The following is a 24,416-nucleotide window of genomic DNA, read 5'->3' on the forward strand; positions in this document are numbered from 1 at the left end:
GGCATCGAACCTTTAAAGGTCATGACCTGATTGCATCAGTGTTGTAGAGTAAAGGTGACATCAATTGGTATGTTCATTCAATGACTAATTTTAACATGTAACACAAAATTCAAAGATGGATCCATATCATGACCTGCTATCTTGGCTGTACCTTTTATTTTGAAATTCTCATAGACTCCATTCAGGGAAAGTCATGATCCTAGCAGGTTGGACCAACCTGGAATTGCTTTTACCATAGTCAAGTTAATCCACTAGGGGGCTCTGTGACAGAGTTGTTTGACCTTTACTGACCCCTCAATATTTACCATTCTTTTAGAGTATTTGTTCTTCTACTTTGTCAAACAGGTAAATAGTTCGGTCCACACACCAGAAGCTTGCAGTCATCATGTTCATTACAGAAGTGAGCCGACATCATGCTGGAGGTCAATCTGAGTGCCTCTAGGTTTCCTATTCTGTGGGAATTGAATTAAACACACACTATGTCTATGAAATGAATAAAAGTGTTAACAACATTTTGACAATTTATGCAAAAATTAGCCTGAAGGCCATCTATTTCAATAATGTGCTAAATGCACAGTTAATGAAATTACTGAAAAAAAAAGACAGACAAGGAACCCGAGGCTGTTTCTAGCAGGTGGCCGCCTTTCCCAGACAGTTCTCCAACCTCGGCATTCAAAATTGTTGCTGGTAACAGAAGAAACTTGACCCAGACTAGATAAATGTAGAATCCCGAGATTAAAGAAACATCTAAACATGAAGGATTCCTCACAATTATTTATTTTCATAGTTTCATCAGGAAACTGTGAAATTTTGCAACAGGATGTGGATTTGGTGCAAAGGAAATAAGATAAAAATGAAGACGCCCCAGAGAGTTGTACAGGGTATTTGAACATCATATGTTTGCTTTAGGCCTGGAGTTCAACCACTTAGCTTGATTTTTAACCCCTCGATTTAATCTTCATCTGCTCGACCAGGTTAACTCTGATTTTATGTATTTTATGGCTGGATTAAAACCCCAGGGTCCCTGCCTGCAGAATTACTAGGTGGTAAAACACAGATTTATTCTGGAACATGTCTCCAACACATAATTTTACTCCCCCACCCCCAGCTGAATATCCCCAAAACAGTTACGATTTAAAAAAAAAAAAAAAAGATGCCGTCTTTACTCATGTATTCCAGCTATGACGATTAATGTTTTTTCTTGTCTATATTAAGATGAGTACTGATTGCACTGGTGCAACCCAATCCCGAGCACAATGCTAAGAATGTGAGAACTCCTTTATGCAGACTTGTTTTGTACTTTGGCTGAGGGAAAGCAGCATGATAACGCGAGATAATATATCTCTTTCACCTCTCCATGTGGGACAAATGCACATTGAGTGGAGTAGGAGAAAGGTTAATAATGGTCGTTCCCTCTACATAATTTTCTCCCCATGCTGTTGTTGGTCCATCAGCATCATCTGAAAAGGAAGCTGCAGCCTCCTGCTAGCTTAAATAATATCTCAAGACGAACCAAACATGTCGACACGGAAGAAAATAGCCTTGAGGTAAGACACAAGCAAGCCTGCGTTCTCTGGGTGATGCTAGCAAGCGGGAGCTAACGGTTAAATCGCGATAAATGTCGCCGGTGAAGAGGCGAGTGTCAACGTGAGGATTCGAAGGCTGAGTAGGGAGGACCTATGAACGTTACACCGACCCGAGTATGCAGGTAAACCCGCGGCTAGCATGACGATAAGACAAGACTCATACAACAATGCTAACTAGCTAACAGCGAAGGGTGGGTTCACAGCGAGGCTGGAGGGAGACCGTGGAGCTACGCAAGCTGTAATTTTCCGGTTTTATCCTGTTATATTCCCTTTCTGGAGCGTAAATAGCAGTATCGGTTTTAGTCCAGTGAATCGACAAAAAGTGTGTTAAGGTTTTTGACAGGCAAACTTAAGCATTTGCCGAGAAGTTCAAACGCCAGTTTGGGTTAAAACAACAACAAACAAGGATCTCGTCACGGTGTTAATTCATACACAGCATTTGCCCAATTCATCAAATGTTGACTAATGTAGGTACTAAAAGTGTCGTTATTTAAATGTCCCATGTGCATATATTAAGACAATGACAAATTGAGATAAACGGAACATGTAATGAAGCTAGACATGTCGTATGAAGCCTGTCAGTCCCATCATTTCCTCGATATTGCAATGAAAACATTAACCCCCGGCGGCTTTACGTCTTGGGTCATTATAAATAATGTAACGTTCACTTGACTCCAGGAAAAATGAATTTCAGGAGCTGATTCAAAGTAAATAGATAAGAAAGAAAAAAAAAAACCTGAAATGCTTCGGAAAAACAAATATTAGTTTCACAAATACCTGCATTTTAGTACGTACGCAGGGGTAAAATTAATATTGTAAATTATAAAAAATAATGATTAAATCTGGTTAGTCTAAGGTTCCTTGTGTTTATTCGATTTTATTGATTTTATTCATGACGTTTTTTAACCTCAGTTGCAAATTAAATTGTCTCCTGTGAATAGGAGCTATAGGTCCAATGTCAGCATTGCTATAAACTCATTTTTGACTTACTTTTTGACAAGTATAGTTCAGTTTTAAATGGCACTTATTCCGCCTCCTGTAACCACAGAATATAAAAAAGAGAGTGATGCTGCCATTTTTCTTTTCCTGTTGTTCGAATTGTCAAAAATACCCATGTGTAATAAAACAATTAATTTAAACTCTTCTGATATATGAAGGAGCAACTGCTCCTCAAATAAAGGGTCATCATATCACCATAACTAAAAGCAATTCAGTGTCATTTACTGCTATTTCACTGCTTGTGTTAGTCATAGGAGTATCCATCTTTCCCAGTTTCTTCAAACATCAGAAGCGATCTTTGTGCCAATTTCAACTCATGTAGCCAATCATATACCAAGAAGAGGCGGGCTAGGCCCCGCCCTCTTCCTCCACCAGCCAGTCAGTGTTGTCCCAAGTGCAGCTACACTTCCTGTAGTCAAAAAGCACGTTGCTTTGACAGAGAGGGAGAAGCTGTTTCATCATCAGGTTAGGCAACAGAGTCTACTGACAGCATGCCAACTCCAAGGTAAGATCTAAGTGATTGTACTGATCAAGTGATTGATTAGAAACTTTCCATTCATAACTGCTACTGTGTGTTTTGGAGCACTTTACATAGATCCAGTGGTGGCTGCATCTAAAAATGTACAAGTAAAAATGTCAGATGAGATGTTTTCAGCTCATTAGACATCCTCTGTGGTTCTTCCTGTTCCAGAACGTGTAAAAGCAAAATTGTTGCATAACGGAAGTGTTTTTACTCTCTTAAGCAGGCTAAACTCGTAAAAACTGATGCCAGGATTAGACTTTGACCGCTAAGATATCATGTTGCTGAAAATTTCTTGGTAGCATTATGGAGAAAAAAAATACTAAATTTAGAGTTATTTAAAGTAGAAGATACCATTTTTCTCCATGTGTATGTTGGCGTAATCTGACGGTTTTGAATGACGCAAGAACGGTAAAACTTTCTTGATCTTCATCTGAATCTGAAGAAGACGAAAAAGGAAGCTGATCTTTCGTTTTATTTATCCTTTCAGTGCAAGGTGACGGCTGATCCCTCCTGAAAAATAATTATTCTGTCTTAAGTTTACACAAGAACTTCACAAGTAGAACCTGAAATCGTCCATCGTGGAACTGAATCCAGCAAATGGGAACAGTTGATTTGCTCCATGACAGCAGATTGATTGTACACAGAGCTGTTGAGTGGGAGTTTGTGCAGTACAATATGTTTTTTGTCTCCACACAGTGAAAACACACTCTTTGGGATGGGAAATCCCTTGCTTGACATTTCAGCTGTTGTGGACAAGGACTTTCTTGACAAGTAAGTCTCAGAACACTTTATTTTTCCCCCCCCTACGTTTTCAGGGCGTTTTTGTGTCCCGTGCGGCTCAAATATTGCTTAAATTGATAAGATTTATTTTGAATTCTTCAAGGTACGGCCTGAAGCCCAACGACCAGATCCTGGCTGAGGAGAAACACAAAGCTCTGTGAGTAAAAACTTAATTGGGATGGAGGGAGAGCACATGCTCCAGTAGTCTCATGCAAAGCGTTAAACCAAATAAGGGATGCACTGCTCATTCATACCATACTACCCTCCTGGCACTAGGAGCCGAGCCTAAAATAGCCCGCTGTAAATCATCCCACTGTAACTGTGAGACTCAGAACTTGACACGCCCACATTTCTCTCACCTCAAATACATGAATGCACGCTAAATTCTACCACCGCATCTTCAAATTCACCAGCGCTTTTTGGGGGTGTCGTAGTCGATCCTGATGCCGTCTGGTTCTCAACTCGGAGACGACTCTGTTGAACGCGTGCTGCTTTTCTCGACCGTCCCTCCTTCGCGATGCAAGTTGACGCTTGGGTAACGTTAGAGTCTTCCTCGAAGACACAGCTGCATATCTCTTAAATTAGCACCCCACATTTTAGAAATGTGCTCGGAGGTAAACATAGACTCAAAATTACAGTAGCGTTCGTAGTATCTTGTGTTTGATAAAGTGCAATTGTTTTTTTTTTTTTTGCGGATCATCTTGCAAAATCCGTGAATTAAGATGACGGGAGGTCTTGTGGATTCACTTCAACAGTCAACCACTATTTTTACTTTGTTGTTGAGGAATCAGATGCTCGATTAAGGCCGTTTCCTTCAGTCAGGGGCAGTAGCATATGAACCAAACATTAATATTCCATATCACCACATGTTGCATACATCTTGTTTTAATTTTACATTTTAGAAATCCTGGGTTTAGCTCACCAGAAACCAACTTTTCACCAGGTTTCATTCAAATTTAGAAGGATTTAATAGCACAAGAAATGAGAAACTGAGTCCCATCTTCCTGAGTGAATCCGCCAGTTCGGATAATATGACCCCTTCTCTTTTTTCTCGTAAGGTGAAGCTTTGCTTTGATGAATCATTTCTCACCCCCCTAGAAAACATTTAATGAGTTCACATATGTGCGCGTCTCCCTCCTCTCTCAGTGGCTCATACCTAACAGGATAACCATGAAGCTTTCCAGATATTGTTTTATGTAATAAGCAGATGTAGCCTGTAGCCAGGTTGCTTTCCGTGGACTTTTTTCTTCGTTTAAACCAGGGTTGATTTGCTGAGCACTTTGCTCTCTCTTTTAAGGGAATTCTATGCTTATCGCTCACACCTGGAATGTGATCAGGATGACCATAGTCTTGTCTGATGCTCGCAAGATAACCTCCCCATCTCCGTTATCCATTATCTGGCTATGGAGCAACTCCAAGAGTCTTGCTCAAGGGCGCCTCACAGTTGTTTTAACATTATCTAGCCTACTTAAATCCATTTTAAAATCCGTGTCTACAATCATTTCAGCCAATGGTGTCACGGCGCTTGGTAATAGCATTATCTAGCGGCAGTGGTGGTGCAGTTGCACCTTTTTGGCAAAGACATCTTTGGGTCAGACCCTGCCAGCTGGCTCGGGGGTGGGGAGTGATGGGTGGGGGTCTTTAAGTTCACATATTCTTCCCGTGCTAGTGTGGGTTTCCTCTAGATGCTTCCGCCCGCTGACCAACAAGACACAGCTGAGGGGAAGTAGATGACTGTAAAATTGCCTGCAGATGTGAGTGGAAATAGTTGACCTGTCCTGTGTGCTCTGTGTGTGTGTGTGTGTGTGTGTGTGTGTGTGTGTGTGTGTGTGTGTGTGTGTGTGTGTGTGTGTGTGTGTGTGACCCCACGTGACCCTCCTGCAGCTCAAGCAGCTACAGCTAATGGCATGAAAATAAACCGTTCCAAATCTGCCTCAACACCGAGTCGCAAGAAAAACCTACCATACAAAAACAGAATGTTATTCTACAGCGTGAAATAAATAAGGAAAAAAGAGAGCAGTGTGTGTGTGTGTGATAGCCCGAACTGGAGCCTTACTGATCTACTGGCCACGCCCATATATCAGCCAATAATCCCTTGTTGCAGATATAATTGGTACTAAAAGTACATGGTTGGTACAATTTGTCACATTCTGTAGTTTGGCCACCAGAGAGCAGTGAAAAGTTTTGTGAAATATTCTAGCTAATACATTTTAAGGTTGCTGTTATTAAAAACATCATATTTTTTTAAAGAGAAGTATATCAAAATAAACATGTTGAGCAGAGATGCTTAAGCTGATGCCCCTTTATAATAAGAATAAATGTCCTGTAACATTCGGGCTGTACCCTGATCCCACCTGAAAGGCGTAGTCATTGCATTATAACTGTGAAATAAAAGGTCTTAAGTTGTCAAATTGATATGTTGATCAAATAAAATACGAAAGCAAAAAAGATTTCACAAAAGTTTATAAAATTATTGTATAGACGAAGTAGCAAGTGTTTGGATGTATATCTAATGTTTTCATACTTATTTTTTCTCTGTTTGAAATGTTTTCATCATTATCTTTTTTTGCTTGAGTTGGAAACCGTTAGCCCTAATTCTTTGTCACTGAACATGTATTTAAATATAACATTCTGCCTTTATTACAATGATAAATTGAAGGGGTGTGCAGCGCCAATGGAGGGGGAATTTCTCACCCGAGACGTGGAAAATGAAATCCTAATATTTTGAAATTCAAAAGCGGGACCTGAGCGTACAGTACGAAGACAGATCAGTACATCAGATCGTCTGTACCTTACAATGGGCTACCTTGTCAGGTCTTGTTACTTGACAAAGGGACACATGTGACCTTGGGCTGCAGCAGCGGCACAAAGCAGCAGCATCAGCAGTGTTGTTCTCCTCCAGCACAAAGGCAGTGGTGTTATCTTTAGCCCCACAGACACCGTTCCCCCCACATTCTGCACAAGGTCAGGGCAGGATTAACATGCGGCTTTGGTGGTTAATTCCCAGCACAATACGTTACAATGCATAGCCTCCAATACGACGCACAAACCCAACATCGCGTCTGACAACTCGCACGTCAATATACATCTTTTTTCCCCTTCTTTTAAAATGCAGCGTCTATTAATTTAGAGCCGCTGGATGTCACGAAAAGGTTAAGTTGCTACGACCATTAATGCTGTTGACCACCCCACAACATCATCACCCTGGTGGGAGAGAGATCATTGGATGCAGTGCATTGTGGCCACGTCTGAATTCAATTATCTAGTCTCAGCAGAGCCTTTATAATCCAGTTTTAGCAAAGAAACACTCCGCCGTACAGTAGAAACCATCAACATCCTTGTTAGAAGTGGCTGGAGACAGACAAGAGTACTTCTCCCCCTCCTGGGTGGGTTTGAGAAAGTCTCACTCGCGGATGTGGCATTTGATGACGTTCTGTTTGAAACGTCTATTTAAATATCTTTAAAGTCAATGGAATTCATAAATATGTTAGGCGGGTGATTGACGGAATTTCTGTTGAAGTTATGATTTTGTCATTTCTGAAGCAAAGTTCTGTTTTCAGCATCCAAACTACAAAAAAAATGAGGTTCTTGTCTCTGCTTTACGTTATTTTGAACAGAGTATTTTTCTATTTTGGCCTGTCAGAGGAAGGAATTTATACACAGCAACAATAAATCGAGAGGATTGTTCGTACAACATATTGAAGAAAAAAAAAACGCGTGCAAAATAATATCTACATCGATAAAAGATCCACTAATAATTTCATGGTAAGCAATTCAAATCAGGCAGTGCAACCCTAAGTTGAAAAAAACAAAACAAAAGAACTTTTGTTGCACTTCTTCCAACCGGTAAGAGGGTTGCAGGCACAATACACAACGTGCCTATGACACATAAAAGAGCGGGAAGATGTGGTCACTAAAACTGATTAAAGCAACAACTGCATTCATGTAAAATACATATATTCAGTGACAGGTAGTTAAATAAAGAGCTCTCTGAAAGCATGACAAGACAATCAGTGAGGGAGAAGCTTCTACAGGTTGCAAAACACAATCATCTTTAAATCCAGGGTTTCATAGAGACATTTATATCCAGCGTTTTTTGGATTAGTCATGTTGTAGTCGTGGATTGTAGTAGTGGTTATTGAGATGCAGATGTAATCATAGGTTGCTCGTCTTTGTGTTTTTGTCAGGCAACTGGGGGAATAGAAGGAAACTGAAGAGCTATCAGTGACTTCTCACCGCTCGTCAATCCGGTTTGACAGGCTGCTACTGTCGTGCTGCTGGCTCGCTTTTTATAGTCAATACTGCCACCATGTGGCTTAAAGTATAACTTTAGGGTCACATGTTATGATTTATTGTAGTTTAATGTGCTTGCCTCAATTGGAAATAAAACAAACATTTATGTGAGATGATCAGAAACAATTCAGAGGGGTTTGCTTTCTTCTTTATTTGAACTTAGTTGGCTCATGAACTTCATATTGTTTTGTTCAGTTTTTTATTGTCAGCTTAAAAGCCATTTATGTTGTTGGCTGATATTTAATTTGATGTTGTTTCATTTTGTTTTTCTCCCATTGAATTGAAGGGAGGAAGAAAAAAAAAAAAGGGTGGCATGTATTGTTCATATCCAGCAGGGGGCAACAGTAGCCTGCTGTTTCTCTGGCCAGTAATCTCAATAGGAAACAACATGTCAACATAATGAAAACACGCCTCTTTCTGCAGGAGATTATAATGTGGGCAAATAGACATTTTATTCCTGGATAACTAGGCAGGGTGTTTAGAACACACATCACATTATAATACACCATCCACCCAAACCCTCTTGGGCTTGTTAACCGTATCATATTAGAGCTAATGACTATTAGTGTGTCAAATGAGTAAGTCTCTGTTACACCAAGTGTATTGTCACCTCTGCAGGGGAATAAAAAGATCAGCTGGCTTCTGAATATTAGTCCCGTCCAAACATTTGTTTTATGACTCCCTCTGTCCAAGGATAATTAATTGTTTACTTTCTCATCTCTGGATGATGGCGTGACTCTTTGCAGAGGTTGTTTGCTCACAGCAATTAAGTTCATCAGTGCTCATCCTCCCTCCTCCTCCCTCCTCCCTTTCTTTCTGTGCTCACCCCCCCTCTGTCCTCCCTCCTTTTTCTCTCTTTCTCTGTGCTAAATGCAGATTAGCAGCGTCACAATCGCATCCAGAATGAGAGTAAACTCCTCATTATGTCGTGTGACCCTCTGCTGCATGAATAATTCAGGGCTGCTGCGTTAGTCGCTGGCTGTTATTAGCATTCCGGATGGTGAAGGGGAGAGAGAGAGAGAGAGAGAGAGAGAGAGAGAGCGGATGGGAGCCTCATATCACTGACAGGGCTGACTCAGGGGGATCAGCGCTGGATTGAGACACACATCACACACACATCATCACACGACACAGGAGATCAGTGGAGGTGCCTCTCCACTCACACACCCCGCTGTCTGTGTACATCTTACACACCCCTGCTGCTGACGTGCGGCTCAATCTGCTTACTGGGAGGAAAACAACAAAGGCCTCTCTGACTGAGTACATGCTAAACACTCTGGCTCCTGGGTGTGTGTGTGTGTCTGAGTGTGATAAATTCTGCTCTGTAAACACACTTGACTCTACCCCCCCTCCTTTTTTTAATATTATTATTAATATTTTTAAAATTACAAACACATAAATACATAACGAAGTGAATCTTGAGTGCTAGAAACCCCCGGCGGAGTTATCCTGCTGTGTCAGGGAGGAGAAACACTTCTTTTGTTTGTGTGTTTGTGTGTGATCGCATGTGTGCAGAAGCTGCATGTGCTTGCCATGGTGCCACTTCACTGGATGCACTCACGCTTGACTGAGTGTGTAGACATATTACACCCCCCCTCCCCCCACAAACACACACGCACACACACACACACACACACATATACATACACATACACCACCTCCTTCTACTACCCAGCTCCCTTGTCTGTTGCTGAGGCTGAGTGGGATACTACAACACTTAAACTCACCTACATTGGCTCACCAGGGGGTCGGAGCATCCGGCTCCCCCTGCTGTTGATGGCAAAGGTCACAAGCCTGCATCCATCAGCAGACCTCCGAGCCAAAGAGACAGAGCAGAGATTAATGGCACTCAACTGGTAATTGAGACATCAGAAACATGTTCAGCCGCCAACCGCGCTGCTCTTGATGTTTTATTGATATGCACGAGTCTGATGAAGTGGGGCGTTTGCAGAAATATGACATGCTCACCGGGGTTCTACTCGACTGTAAGAAATGTGGATCTAAACCTTTTCAATTATAAAACAGGGAAAGTTTTCAAATAATTGAAAGGAGAATCATTTCTTGTTCTGCTGTTGAGCTTCTTTTTTTTTTTGATGAAAGCGGGGCTGTGTGATGCAGGCTTCCGCATTGGAAAAAAAGAATGTGCGTGCATCATAAGGGACGGCTGATGCAATCATAATTAAGGCTCATCCTCGCTGGAGCTGCAAATTCCTCCCTCTTGTTGACAGCAGCTTCCAGCAGGTGGTGCCAGAAGGAAACATCACCACTCAAAGGGGGTGTAACAAACATAATCTACATCTCTGTGCATGTGGGCGTCCCCCCCCCCCCCATTCTCACAGACACATGCGTACATACCTTTCCTTCCAACTCTCCCTTTTTAAAGAGCGTTTTATAATTAATATGTGGGCGTCTCAGCCAGTACATACAGTGTGTTCCGTTCAGAAAAGCATGCTCTGGGCTATTTTTAGTCATCTTTGATCCCCACAGGAGAAGCCACTGATGGCAGCAGCCTTTTTACATGGAGGCTAGTTAGTGTACTCTCTGTGCTGATCATTTCTCCACACCTAGCCTGTGCGGGGGTAGAGATGGGAGGTCTGACTGGTGAGCAGCAACACTCCCCGTGTGTTTAAAGTTCACACTGGGCCATATGGTCCCCACAGTAGGGGGTGTTGGTGGAATTATTCACACGGAGAGCTCTGAATCGCCGAGATCCTGGTATCAACCTCTGAGATAAGGGGAATGTCTCAAAGGCTTTGTGCTCCGGCTTCAAATCGCAATCCTCAAGAGAACACCAGAAGCCCCATCTTTGCGTGCACACTCTCTCTTCCCACCGTCTCCCTCAATGTGTCCCTCTTTCTCCCTTTCATATCGTCACTCACACTTCCTCTCCCACATCCACACAGTGCAGTGTGACAAACAACGCCACCCTCTGCAGCGCAAAGTCAAAAACCTGTGACATTTTAGAGGGAATCATATGAACTCATCTTCCATAACCAGATTTTTTTGCCCCCACCCGCCTGTCTTCTCCTTGTGTGCAGAATAATTAAGAGCAGACATTGGCTTATATCAACAAATGGGCTCTAAAAATGGGAGCACATTTGTTGTTTCTGCATTTTAATGCAATTACTCCTCCATTATGACCGTGTAATTGTGCAGCCATTAATTGTGAATCCAGGCTACGCTGAAAAAAAGCTCATGGTGGCCTGGAGGGGTGGTTAGTTTGGAGGGAATCGACTCCAGTCTCATGACTCAAAACAGATCAGACTGGAGTTAAAAATGTGAGGACTTGAGACTTGCTTGACTGACATCGATGTTCATGACATTATACTTGACTTACACTTGAGAGGACTTGATTGGGTTTTTTTTTTTAGATATTTGCATTTTTTCTCCATACTTAAAAGTTATGTTTTGTTTGTTATTAGAACGTAATTGGCTAATTAGCATGTATTAGTCTTACCAGACTAGCAGAAAACAACTCTGAAGATGCTAGCATGACAAAGATTTTCCTAGACCTGGACAATATGCCCCTACAATGTCAGTATCGTGATATGAGAATAAATTTCTCATTATATTTTGGACATTGTTATATCGTGATGTGGCATGAGTAAATTGTGGCACTTGCAAGACTGTCGTAGCTGTTCTGATATTTGTCTTTACCCACTTAGCAATTATATCCACATTTCTGGTGATTGTTTTAAAAAAAAAAAATTCATTGTGTTTATATTTGGTCTAAGAACTAGTAGTTCTTCTGACCCCCATTCTAACAGTCTTGATATCGTGGTGTTTTGTTCACAATATCGTGACATTGGATGTTGTCCATATGACTCAGCCCAGGGCTCTTCCCAAAATAATTAAAATCATATTGGAGGATTATGTTGTTAATGATATTAAGAAGATAAGGTCAGTGGTCTGCAGCCCAAAACTCAGTGACGCGACTGCAACAACATCCAACCTCATCAGTCACTACATAACTTTCGATAAAGGTACGCGACTGTGTTTTGGGCCGGAATGCACAGGTCCGTCAATGTTGTCAGCTACAATGACAATATTGGTTGTGTGAGACAAGTATATGACTGTGCGGCAGATCTCTACTTTTTGCAGCATGTCTATCTTTCTTTTCTCATCACCACAGAAAGTCCATAGAACCTGCTTTGCTTCTCGACGGTAATGCATTGTTCGAACGTTAGCTAGAAAGCTAACGTTCAATTTAAGCTACAGTATGTTAGGTTTGGTTTTGAATTGATGCATTATTCTATGAGTAATACATTTTAAGATAAAGGCAAAACAGCAAATTCAAGAAAAATTAAATATGTCCTAATAATTTTAATTGATTCTAACTCTATAAACTTGGGAATTGCTAATGACTTATTCCAATATAAATCCATTGGGTTACCTTCAAGTTGCTGTTGTAATAATGTTCTTTGCCAATCAACATTCATCCCAGAGTGTAGTCTATTAGCACATGTCAAAGGGCAGGAACAAGGATTCTCTCACTGTTTGAATCGTGAGTCATTTGTGCTCTAGTACTTTTATGTGCTTCATTCTTCGCCATCTATTCCCATCTTGCCCTAATGTTCCGCTGATAAGAATGTCCTATTCATTCTGCGTTCCTCAACCAGTTGTGAGAAAGAGAGAGCGAGAGAGTAAGAGAGGGAGACTCTACAGGCGTTGAATAAAAAGCACATCTATTTCTGAGGGGGGAGCTGGAGCATGGTTGAAGATAATTATTGATTTGAAATAAGAAAAGATAAGGCTCAACCTTGAGCAGCCCGGTGATAGTACGCTGAACAGAATAATTAATGGGCCTGTCTTGTGTCGGGACAAGCTTTCAGGCTGAGACAAGCGTATTGATTTTAAACAGATAAACTGCGTAACCCTTTGTGAAGGGTTTGACAAACAATTTAATTGGGGAGAAAAACAACAATATTCCTCACCCTTTCCATCTCCCTTTCATCACATCCCCGAGCTGTTTTTCCTCAGCCTGACCTATGGAAACAATTACTGTGCATCAGGCCTTGTACTGCTTCCAGACTACCAAGGAAGGTTGGTGTAGGATGCTGATTGGGGAATCTAATCAATGGTGGAACTGTCTCCACTCCAGATGCCTCTGTTGAAACTGGGATTACGGAATTCTTTTGAGCTGTGTTGGCCCCTCTCTGTGCCTCTGTCAGTGAAAGATGGATCTGCCTGTTTGAATGTACCTGCCTGCTATAGTTGAAGTAGAGATAATTTACTGGTCCTGCACAACCCTCCCTAATCCCTAAGGAGAGCAGCAAAGGAGTCCCAGTCCTCTCACTTCTTTCTTTTTGCCCTCCCCTGAGTCATGATAGGGGGGCTGTTTGATCATGTTTCCCTGCCTGTCCGTGTGATTTGTAAGCTGTTAAATGTGAATGAGGCAATTAAATAAGGACAAACAGTGCGTAGGAGAGTGGGTGCTGCGGCGATCATTAGCGATGAATTACCCTGGTGTGCACTCAAACATTCGGGAAGACTTTCAGTCAGGCGGACCACTCCCGAGCATCCACATCCAGTACAGCCATTGATTAACCGAGACTTGTTCTTCCTGTGAAATCACTCGACGGGGATTTTAGGGCACTCATCCGGTCTTATCGAGATAGGCTAACATCAAAGCCGAATGAAGAGGGATTGGGTAAATGGGCTCGCCTTGCCCTTCATGTAAGAGATTTAGAAGAGCAAATCTTGAATTATTGTCTTGTGTAAATAATCTACAAGGCTCATTTTTTTTTGGGGGGGGGGTGGTAGAGGGGGGAGGAACTCACGAGTCACTTGGGTACAGAAAACACTCATAGTACTTTGGAAGCGCTCACATTTCCCTTGATGGGAAACAACGGTGGGGGCTCCATCCTCAGGAATGTAAACAACACGATGTTCCTGACTTGTGTGATCTGCCCCAACAATTTGACTGTGTTAAGCCGCAGATATGTTGCGGTATTAGTTTAGAATGATGTCTTCTGAATACAAATATTATATTCAGTTGCCTAATTCCCCTAATTTGAATATGATTTAATTCAAGTTGAATAAACAAATGCCTCTGTTTGTCTCTGTTTTGGAGGTATGAACTTGGAAAATTGCTTAAGTGCCTTTTATTCAAGAGTTGTATTGAACCAGGTTGTCAGGGGCAGCACATGTTATATAACACAGACTCCCCATACATTAGTGGAATGCCTGGCATGGTTGGAATTGCTCCTCCAGTAAACGCCACCACCAAGCAGCGTTTAAAAAGCAGAGGCAAGGGGCTGAGGACATTTTGTTCAAAACAATTTATTTTTTCTCTGCTCCCTCCCGTCTCTGAGCGGAGCTTCGACTGCAGTGGATGGAAAGGGATTTTCTCTCCCCTAAATGGCCAAGGGTGCCGTTTACGGTGTCACTACTATGGGATCACATGATGTTTGAGGGTGTAAAGGTCTCGAGGCAGCTGCTCCTTTTCGGATGGGATTTTCGAGGCGTCCAAGAGCAGGGCCTCATGCTGTCTGCACTGAAAGGTGGAGCAAATACTTCGAGGAAGGGGAAAAAAAAAAAAAAAAAAACCTGAAATCCTCAGAAGCTGTGTGTCTATTTGAAATGGGTTCTGGAGTCTCTCGGCTGCCTTCATGTTATAAACACCCACAGTGCTTAAATTCTTCCTTTGTCAAGGAGTCATAACAGGTGTCTCAGGAAGGAGTTTTTTTTCCCCCCGGTTAGCATATTTTCCACTTGCATGGAAAGTTTTTTTCTTTATTAGGAACATTCTGCCCTGGGTAGACCCCTCGCCTTGAGACATGATATGCAGACTTTCTTTGAAGCGGTAAAGGTTACTTTCACACTTGCTCAAAATTCGGCCATGCCTAGTTAACCCAGGGTGTGCTGAAGTATTGAGCACCTCTGGATGGCATATGTCGGCAAGACATGATGAGCTTTGCATACATATAACTGCATGTCTGCTGCAAGTTCATACATTTTGAAACAGACATAACACATTTGTTCAACCTTGAAAATTCCAGCCTGCTCTCCCAAAGTTCCTCAACCTCCCATGAAAATCAGAGCTGGACCAATGTAGCGGTCTGGCTGATAACACTGGCTGATATCGGTATGAGCCAATATGAATAATTTTTACTTATTTACTTGTACAGAACATCAGAACATAATTCAGAAATTGATACTTGGGATAATTTATATATATCCCATTCCCAGTGAAGTTGCACTATGAAGTGATGTCAATGTGGAGAGTAAAACTGACATGTTCTGTCTTCATGACATACATTTCTCAGACATTAGGATAATTATATTTTATTATATATACTCTGATAACTACAAAGGGTGAGGTGATGTTACTAATCACTGCACTGATATCCATCCATGTGCAAACAAACAAACGTCCCATAAAAGCCTGCTATGTATTTTTGATATCAGCATTTTCCTGCTCCCTGATATCAGTATTGGTATCGGCTCCTAAAGCCCTGTATTGGTCAGGGCCCTAATAAAACAATTGATTTGAATCCTGAAGAGGGAGTGCATTGACACCGTGTATCTGATCCCGTACATAGCCAGCAGCCCCCGTGATTACACTCTGGCATTTTCTCAGTAACGCCTCTTACTCTGTTAATTTAAGGTGGAATTACACACCCGAGGGAATGGCAGAGTGCACCTTGAACTATTTACCATGCCAGTGCATTCTCTCTCCCTGATGTAAATACTCCTACAAATGGGCAGTCTTCAATTTGCCATTTAGAGAGAGTGTGTGTGTGGGGGGGAGAAAAAGCCAAAGACCTCCTAATGTGCCGTATCATCTTGACTGCAGTTAGGTCAATTTCCTTAGTAGGGTGGACACGTTTATATAGCTAGCCCCCTGGGAGGCTGTTTGTGTGAACGATGTGGAGAAAACACATTATTCATGTTTCCCCCCTCAGATAAAGACTCTATCTGGCAGCGTAGCCCAGCTTTGCATCACGTTACGCCTCAGCATCGCAGCTATTGATATTTGAAATGGCAGCATGGAAAAACACAGAAATGATAGAAGCGTCTTTAAGACCATCGTGTGTTCCTGTGGTTTATGTTTGAAAACTCAGCAAGTGTTTACTCCCCATTCCCCATGACGTGTCTGTTTTCTTGACTCATTGTGTTTAGTCTCTTGCAGTCATTCTAAACTTTGCCGGAGGGTTCAGACATCAAACATTTAATTAGATGTGGTCTCTTCTTTAAACAACTACCGGTGCGATAGGTTTTTCTTTTTCTTCTTCTTCTTTTTTATTATTATTTTGGAGGAAGGAAATTGTAAGAACTTCTTTTCTAATTGCTGTGAAAACATCACCTACGAAATATAAAATAACTGCCCATCTCTGCCAAACGTCAAAAGATGAAGAGTTCCTTTCATTCGCAGCATCGTTCGGAGGAAACAGTTTGAGTTCCTCAGAAATACTCCTCATGTTGCTTTAATACTGGATGACTAAGTACAACCATGTGTGGACAATGTTTATCTTTTGCTTTTATCAAGCTGACATTCAGACCCTAACTGCCTCTTTTCAACTTCAGGGTTTGTGGTCAAGTGTCCCATTTATGAACATCAGGCATTTGCTCACAGTTTTTTTTTTTTTTTAGCTCTTTTCTTTTTCTTCCTTTAAGCAGTTCATAGAAAAGACTTTCAATGATGGCAATAGTGTGTGCCTCTCTCACTTTTATTGTATGGCAGAGTTTAACAAATTGCTTCTTTACAGACAGCGAGAAATCTAGTGGTTCACTACTGGGGTTTCTTGTGTCTTATTGAGTGATGTTTTTGCGGTTGCCATGGGAACATGCAATGATTGCTTTAGAAATTAGGAGTAAAAAGAAACTATATGAAAACGTGATGGTGAAATCCTTTAGGATTGTTTGTGAGAAAAAAATATAAATGGAATGAATAGATAGCACAAAGTTAGAGATAAAAGGCAAAAGTAGGTACGGTAAAAGTAGCAGAGAAACAGCCCAAATCTCAGTCATCGTCATCTTCCGCTTATTCCTTACTAGTAAGGGTCGCGGGGGGGCTGGAGCCTATCCCAGCATCTACAGGCAAGAGGCGGGGTTCACCCTGGACAGGTCACCAGTCCATCACAGGGCCAACATACAGAGACGAACAACCATTCACACTCACATTCATACCTACGGTCAATTTAGAGTATCAGTCAGCCTCGTCCCCTCTTGATGTCTTTGGACTGTGGGAGGAAGCCGGAGTACCAGAGAGAACCCACGCAGGCATGGGGAGAACATGCAAACTCCACACAGAAAGTTCCTGCGCCCGAGCCGGGACTCGAACCCGGAACCTTCTTGCTGTGAGGCCACAGTGCTGACCACTGCACCACCGTGCAGCCCCCAAATCTCAGTGTATTATATAATTTATTAATTATATATTATTCATTAAAATAGCTTCTTTGTTGTTGTTTTTGCCTTTGATGCTTCGTAAAAACCAAACCAAAGCAATTAGTTAAAAGACACTGTGCAGTAGGTCGGGCTGAGAGGAACTGCACGGTTGATGCATATTAGCGAGCCAGACAGAGCTATAGTTAGTTTTACTGAAGCATCCAAAGCATTCCAAAAACATAATAAATTCAAATTATCACGCTTAAGTTAAACAGTAGGCGGCACGGTGGTGCAGTGGTCAGTGCTGTCGCCTCACAGCAAGAAGGTTCCGGGTTTGAGTCCCGGCTCAGGCACGGGATCTTTCTGTGTGGAGTCTGCATGTTCTCCCTGTTCCTGTGTGGGTTCTCTCTGGTACTCCAGCTTCCTCCCACAGTCCAAAGACATCAAGAGGGGACGAGGCTGATTGATACTCTAAATTGACCGTAGGTGTGACTGTGAGTGTGAATGGTTGTCTGTCTCTATGTCTTGGCCCTGTGATGGACGGGAGACCTGTCCAGGGAGAACCCCACCTCTTGCCCGTAGATGCTGGGATAGGCTCCAGCCCCCCGCGACCCTTAACAGGAATAAGAGAAAGACGATGGATGGATGGATGGAAGTTAAACAGTAGAGTCTGTTATGTTGTAGCTAGTAGCTGTAGCATGTAGTCTACAGACATGTTTATGCTGTGTTAACGTGATGGCTGGCTGTGATGCTAATGTTAGCGTTTTAGCTTGTTATTTCCGTTTTGTCGAGTCGGGGGGGAAAAAACAAAACAAAACTCCAAAACCATCCAAGAAAACAAACAAGCCAAAAAACAAAACAAGAATAGAAATCATCAAATTGCAAAGGACAAAATATGCAACAAAATACAGATAAAAAACAGAGAACTAAGAAAAAAACGGGATTTCTATATATTTTCAGTGCAGCAAGAGGAAGGAGTCCTGGTGGGCTTCATGGAATCATCCTCTGAATAAAGTTAAAAGTTGCACAGTCAAAAATAAATAGAACATGACTACAACAAAGAATGCTGGATTATTGTTAAAAAAAAACAGATGTATTATGGCAACAACAATAATAATATCAAAATAAAAGTAGTCATCCCGTTTGAAGCTTTTCCACAGGTTATTTTAGGTTTTGATTTATGTCAAGGACAGACGGTGAAGTACTTTTTTTTTGTACATGGTAAAGCTCTCTCAGATAAAATGTAGGCTATACACAAAAAAAAAATCAGACTTAATTTGATGATGAAGTGGTTCGTTGTTAGGATTCATCCTCTGGGGACAGACAACGCTTAGAAAGTTTCGCTGTTGAACTTGACGTTTTCCTGTAAACGGCGGCTCTTTGTCTTTACCAGTGCAACCTCTCCTAATGGATTTTGTATTTACTGTGCTGAAATACAATTCCTCCTCCTCACATTGTTGTTCATTCACTCTCTGATCTTTTGTAAAATCTCCTCTGCTTTCTTCCAGGTTTGATGAAATCGTCCAGAGGAACAAAGTCGAATACCACGCCGGTGGTTCTACCCAGAACTCAGTGAAAATTGCCCAGGTTAGTTTCCTCTGGCTCTCTGCGGTATACCGGAGTGTGTTTTGAATATACAGTGGTATGCTTGTAACCTTAGATTTGTCAGCCTGGCAGCCCTGAGAATACTGAACGTAGCTGCACAGCACATTGACACTTAACAGTTTTTTTTTGTTTGTTTGTTTTTTTTTGCTGCTGTGAATTTAACAGACCTGCTGAGGGAAGAGAAAGGGAGGATTCATAATATTTGCAGTATTATGTAGTTGGCCTAATTTCCTGAGACATATCAAACATCAATTAGAGAGCATTACATGTAGATGCAATTAACATGTCACAACAAATTTGATCAAACAAACGCTGATCTTCTCCATGGCTGGTAGACAGATTTGAGTATCTAAAAGAAACTGGTGATTGTCCAAATCTAAAATGGCAATCTGAATTTGAGATGATTGTTCACTGAATCCTTTCTTCCTTTTTTTATTTATTTATATATATATCTATTTATTTTAAACCGACAGCTCTGAATTTGGCATGCAGTGATTAGCTGCTGATAAGGCTTTGGTCTCTTCACAATAAACAAAGAAGAAGCACCCAGCTGAAAAATAATTCCCTTCCAAGGAGAAATGAGTGCAGAAGCTAATTGGGAGGCTGATGTTTGTGGAAGCGTAGTCTTGTGTGTGGGTTTTTGTTTGTTTCTGTTATTAGCCTGTATTAGTATTCATACAGCAATATATATTTATATACGTGTGTGTGTGTGAGTGTACTTGCATGCTTGTGTGTATATTTAGGATGAGATATAAACAAAAAAAGGAGGGGGGGGGGCAGGCAGGCAGGCCCCCCAGGTTACCGCCATCCTTTCAAAAGAGATGTGCACCTCTATACCAACGCTCCCTAATTATCAAGATAAGATATATTCGCATAAACACAACTCATTCCTCAACATTTACTGCCAGCTTGATTTTATTTGCTTCGTCATGTCGTAAAATGTTTAAATTGATGCAGTTTTAGGCTCATTTTTCCACTACAGTTGTGCAATTTTCACCAGATCTTGTTATCGTAGTCGCTACAGCCACGCCCGTACCTCACCTTAGCTACAGGTCCCGTGAAAAATTAATTTTTCAAGGTTTAATCACACGTCCCTTTGTTGTATGTTTATTTATCTCTAGATACATGCCAGAAATATGTCTAAAAAGATGAGAGTTTTTTGGGTTTTTTTTACATAAAACTCACTGTATTTCCTCCATCATGAGTTTGATGACTCATTCTGCACTCGTGGTTAATTCTGCATCCCGTGAAAATCGCCTTCTCTGAATGTTATGTCCCTCCCTCGTGCCACCAAGTGATGCGCTGCAACCCCAAAATACTTTTCCGATAAGCTTACATTGTGAAAGGAGCGGCTGCAAAGCAATCGATGAATCTTTTCGGCCGTCCGTCTGTAAAATGACTTGTTTCTCTGTCAAAGTTTGTTCTGTTTAGTTTTGGAAATACCAGAAGAGCTGCATTAAATTATTCATTCACATTCGTTAGCAGGGGGCTAACCAGAAGTAGCCGGCGTGTTTTAGCTCTCAACTCTATTGGCTGATGCAAATGCCAAACGATATCGTGTCCCTTATAGCTTTGACGACTTTACTGGGCACACGTAAGGGTACGGAAACAAATATCGTACGTCAGTTCCCGTTATCACATTCATCTTGACGAGGTATTCAAATGTTTAATGTAAAATGACAGCGACATGAAGAGCCCAAGGTGTCAACTCCCTCGTGAAATCAGATGAAGACGGAGATTTTTATTGCCGGCCCTTCGCCGTCATGCTCTCTGTGCCCTGTGAGAAACATTCAGTCAGCTAAATTGGCCTTCTAATGGCATGGCAGACCCCCAGTCGAATCTTATTCTACTCTGTTTATTTGGATATTTACCCCCTTTAGCGGAGAGATGTAGAGCCGATTCTGAAATACTCAAGATAACAGGAGTGTTTTGGTCCCACACCCAGAAGTCTCAGAAACAGTCTCTGCCAATATATACCTTAAAGCGCCGACTTTTCCGCATTTCACTTTCAGGTGATGGTGTTCTTTTATGAAAAATGTATAATGCATAACTGGCTCCCAGATTATCACATTGTAGCGCCTTCAATATGTGAAACTTCAAACCCGGCTGTATTGTAGAAGCTGAACCTTCAAACACGAATGATATGCACTGCAGCACTGAATCCACATCAAAGCGCCCAGTGACTAAATGAGATGCTCGATCCAGGTCAGGTTTGCTCAGGAGCACCATCGCCGCTGGAGGAGAGTGAGAAGTGTTCAGAGGCTTTGCACAGCAATCGCTGCACATGCTGGGAAAACCCAGGGTGTGGGAGGATCAATGCTTTTTTTTTTTCTTCTTTTTTTTTCTTTCGCCAGTAGAACTCATACTTTCCTCCAAACCCCAACCGCTTCATCAGAGGCTGTAATAGGTTAAATACTGCCGCTTCATCCAAGTTAAGATTTCTGCACTATCAAGGAAAACCTAAACCTCGGCTTTAAGGGGAGGCAGAATCGATGGTAATTGGATTTAGTCAAATGAGAATTGACCCAGATGAAGCTTAGACGGATAAGTATTGCTTTCCTCTAACCACCGTCTTTGCCGCACTCTTGATTGAAATCATCCATTGCAGTGTTTTCGAGTCGGTTTTGCAATCTCTAGTGCACTTATTTATTTATTTATTTATTTTAGTCCCCCCCCCCCCCCGCATAATCAAAGCGGTTTGTGACAAACTAGAAGTCCCATGTAAGACATATCAACACATTTATTTGTTTATTTATTTAACTTCCTTTTGCTGTGTGCCATTGCTCCGAAATAATCCTCAGATCTTGTTTGGATCAAGTCAGTGAAGTTACAAGCTTTTATGCAGAGCTCTCTGGCTCTGATGCTTAAGAAAGGAAAGGGGGGGGGGGGGGGCAACAATAGAAAGAAGGCTGGAGGTTGTTGCCTTTGCCCCGGCTCTAACAAACACCATACCCTGAAGGGGCATTCGACATGAAGGCTCACCTACTGGATGTAGCAGGGCTGTAAAGTAACAAAAACCAGCCCGGTGTTGCTCGCTCACATACAGCCTGGCAACATCAAAGGGCTGCAGCTCAGACGGGTTAGATAGGAAACAACAATCATTTCAAGACTTCTTCCTCTTTTCTTTTAAAAAAAAAAAAGTCATTTACTAAGTAAAGGGGAAGAATTTTTTCGGGGGGGAGGGGTTGCGTGTGATCAAAAATGTGTTTCAGAGTGTTTATCATAGGTGACAGAATCATCTTTTGGGGTGGGGGTCAGTTGACTTGAGGGCTGTATCAAGAAGCACAGTCAATTCATTTAGACAGAACATCAAAGTCCTCCAACAGCTCCTGTGGGCCCAGAGATTGAAGTCTGAGCAAAGACAGGCTCACGGGGAGTTACTGCTGCTGCCATGGAAGTAGATCCTACCCTGAGTGCCTCGTGCAAATCATGCATCCTCATTATGATCCTCACAAATCACTGACATATTTTATTTCTTTTGCACTGTAAGGAGAGTGGACTCCTTCAACAAAGAGACAAATTGCTTCGTCAAAGTGCCTTAGCTGGGAACATATCGTAAAATTTATTCTCTCTCTCTCTTTCTTTTTTATTCTGATTGCATCGCATTTGGACGGTATTGTTCTGATTTTTCTTTGGAAAGTTAAGTTTTGGGTTTTGTTGTTGTTTTTGTTTTTTTGAAAAATATCTCAGCATCTCTGTTGTGATGCCTGTTTAACATTTCCTCAGACCTGGTCAATTGTAGAAAGGGGGTGAATGGGGCCCAGGCTTGGATGTTGGCTCGGAGCTCTTAATTGAAAACGCATGTGCACCACACTGTCGAAACGTCTATTTAAAAAAAAAAACAGAAAAAAAAATCCCACAGCACTACTTGACTTTAAAAAAAAAAAAATCTCCTCACCAGCTCATATTTTGTTGGGAAATACTTAAAACTGGGTTTGATGTCTCATTGAAGACTTATTTCTCAGGATGAAAATATTCCATGACCTAATGTTTGGCTTTTATAGCTCGTTTTGTTAAATAAATAAAGAACAGCAATTTGCCTCCACTTGAAGGAGCTAAATGAAGAAATTCCTATGCCTGGTACCACTTAGAGTAAAAAAAAAAAAAAAAATGGACGGTGAAGGAGAAAGAGTGAAGCTTTTGTGCTCAGAACTATGCGACTTATCAGGAGGATGCCAAAATAAGGCATTAACTTATTTTCTGCTGACACTTAATGATTAAGACACACACATTCCTTGGTTGTGATGACTTAAGCTTCTGAGACCGTCGATATACTTCGACCGTTTTACTTGTCGTTTCGTAGACCTCGCTGCTGAAATAAGCAGGCTAATGGCCGATTACTACCTGAACCCTCGCTGGGCTTCACTCCGAAGAGACGGAGCTTCTCAAGTATGCGCCTGTTGTTAAAGCAAAAGCTTCTTGTTTGTTTTAAGGCAGGTTAATTGCTGAAACCACTGTTAGCACCCGCTCTGAGGCATTTTATGGCACTGGGTCCTTGCCGTTTCCATCCCATTACAAAGCAGTGGAGGGTCACAGTCTGTTAAGCATCTTCTGAGAGATGCATGAAACCAAATGGATTTTTTTTTTTTTTTTGCGTTTTTGCTTTTCCATTCCCATCCCCTCTCATTCTAGACATTCCAGGTGTGCAAGTGTGCACTTGAGAGAGTGAGTGTGTGTGTGTGTGTGTGTGTGTGTGTGTGTGTGTGTGTGTGTGTGTGTGTGTGTGTGTGAGTGGGGGGGTACCATTATTTTTCTCAGCACAAGCAGCGGAAGCAAAGAACGCCTCATTCGCTTTGATGAGCGATGTGTTCATGCGTGGGCTTCAATGTCACCCGCCATGAGGCAGCTGTGAAGTCACAGCCCACGTCTACGGTGCCATTTACTCAATGATGAAGTGGGGAGATCTCTGTTTGGTTCCAGATCCAACTCCCCTTTTTTACACACATGTAAACTCACACACTGTTGGAGCATGTGTTCCTCCCACCTCAACTGTCTAGTGAGTGCGTAACACCAGCGTGTGTTCAGACTTTATGAGCACGACGGTAAAGGTTGACTTTGCGATTATTGAAAGCTTTGTCATCAGAGGGATTTGTTAGCAGCTTTTTTTTTTTTTTTTTTTGCTTGTGCTTCCATCGAAAGCGACTTTAAAATGAAAAAAAAACAACATTTGCTTGATTGAATTTTCCCTCTTTAGATTTGTGTTGTCGAGAATGCACAGATCGCTGTGTATAGGTGTCATATTACCCTCCCTGATGAAGTTAATTTGCTGTCAAATTTGCAACTTAATTTAAGCTGCCAAA

General features: G+C 41.7%; 1 protein-coding gene across 3 annotated transcripts in view; it reads left to right on the forward strand.

Moving 5' to 3' along the window:
- The first annotated feature begins 1,258 nt into the window (after positions 1-1,258).
- Positions 1,259-24,416, forward strand: part of adkb (adenosine kinase b) — a 114,271-nt gene continuing 91,113 nt past the window's right edge. Inside the window, exons 1-4 of one of the 3 annotated variants that reach the window (XM_086196079.1) lie at positions 1,259-1,547; positions 3,805-3,879; positions 3,992-4,045; positions 19,020-19,098. In XM_086196079.1, the coding sequence (XP_086052205.1) occupies positions 1,519-1,547; positions 3,805-3,879; positions 3,992-4,045; positions 19,020-19,098 (237 nt within the window). In that variant the 5' untranslated portion in view covers positions 1,259-1,518. The other 2 variants (XM_086196080.1, XM_086196081.1) reach the window with 2 other exon arrangements.

The sequence above is a fragment of the Aulostomus chinensis genome, chromosome 23, assembly GCF_037954235.1.
Source record: "Aulostomus chinensis isolate RoL2024-O1b breed Wild chromosome 23, RoL_Achi_v1.0, whole genome shotgun sequence".
NCBI classification, from domain to species: Eukaryota; Metazoa; Chordata; class Actinopteri; order Syngnathiformes; family Aulostomidae; genus Aulostomus; species Aulostomus chinensis.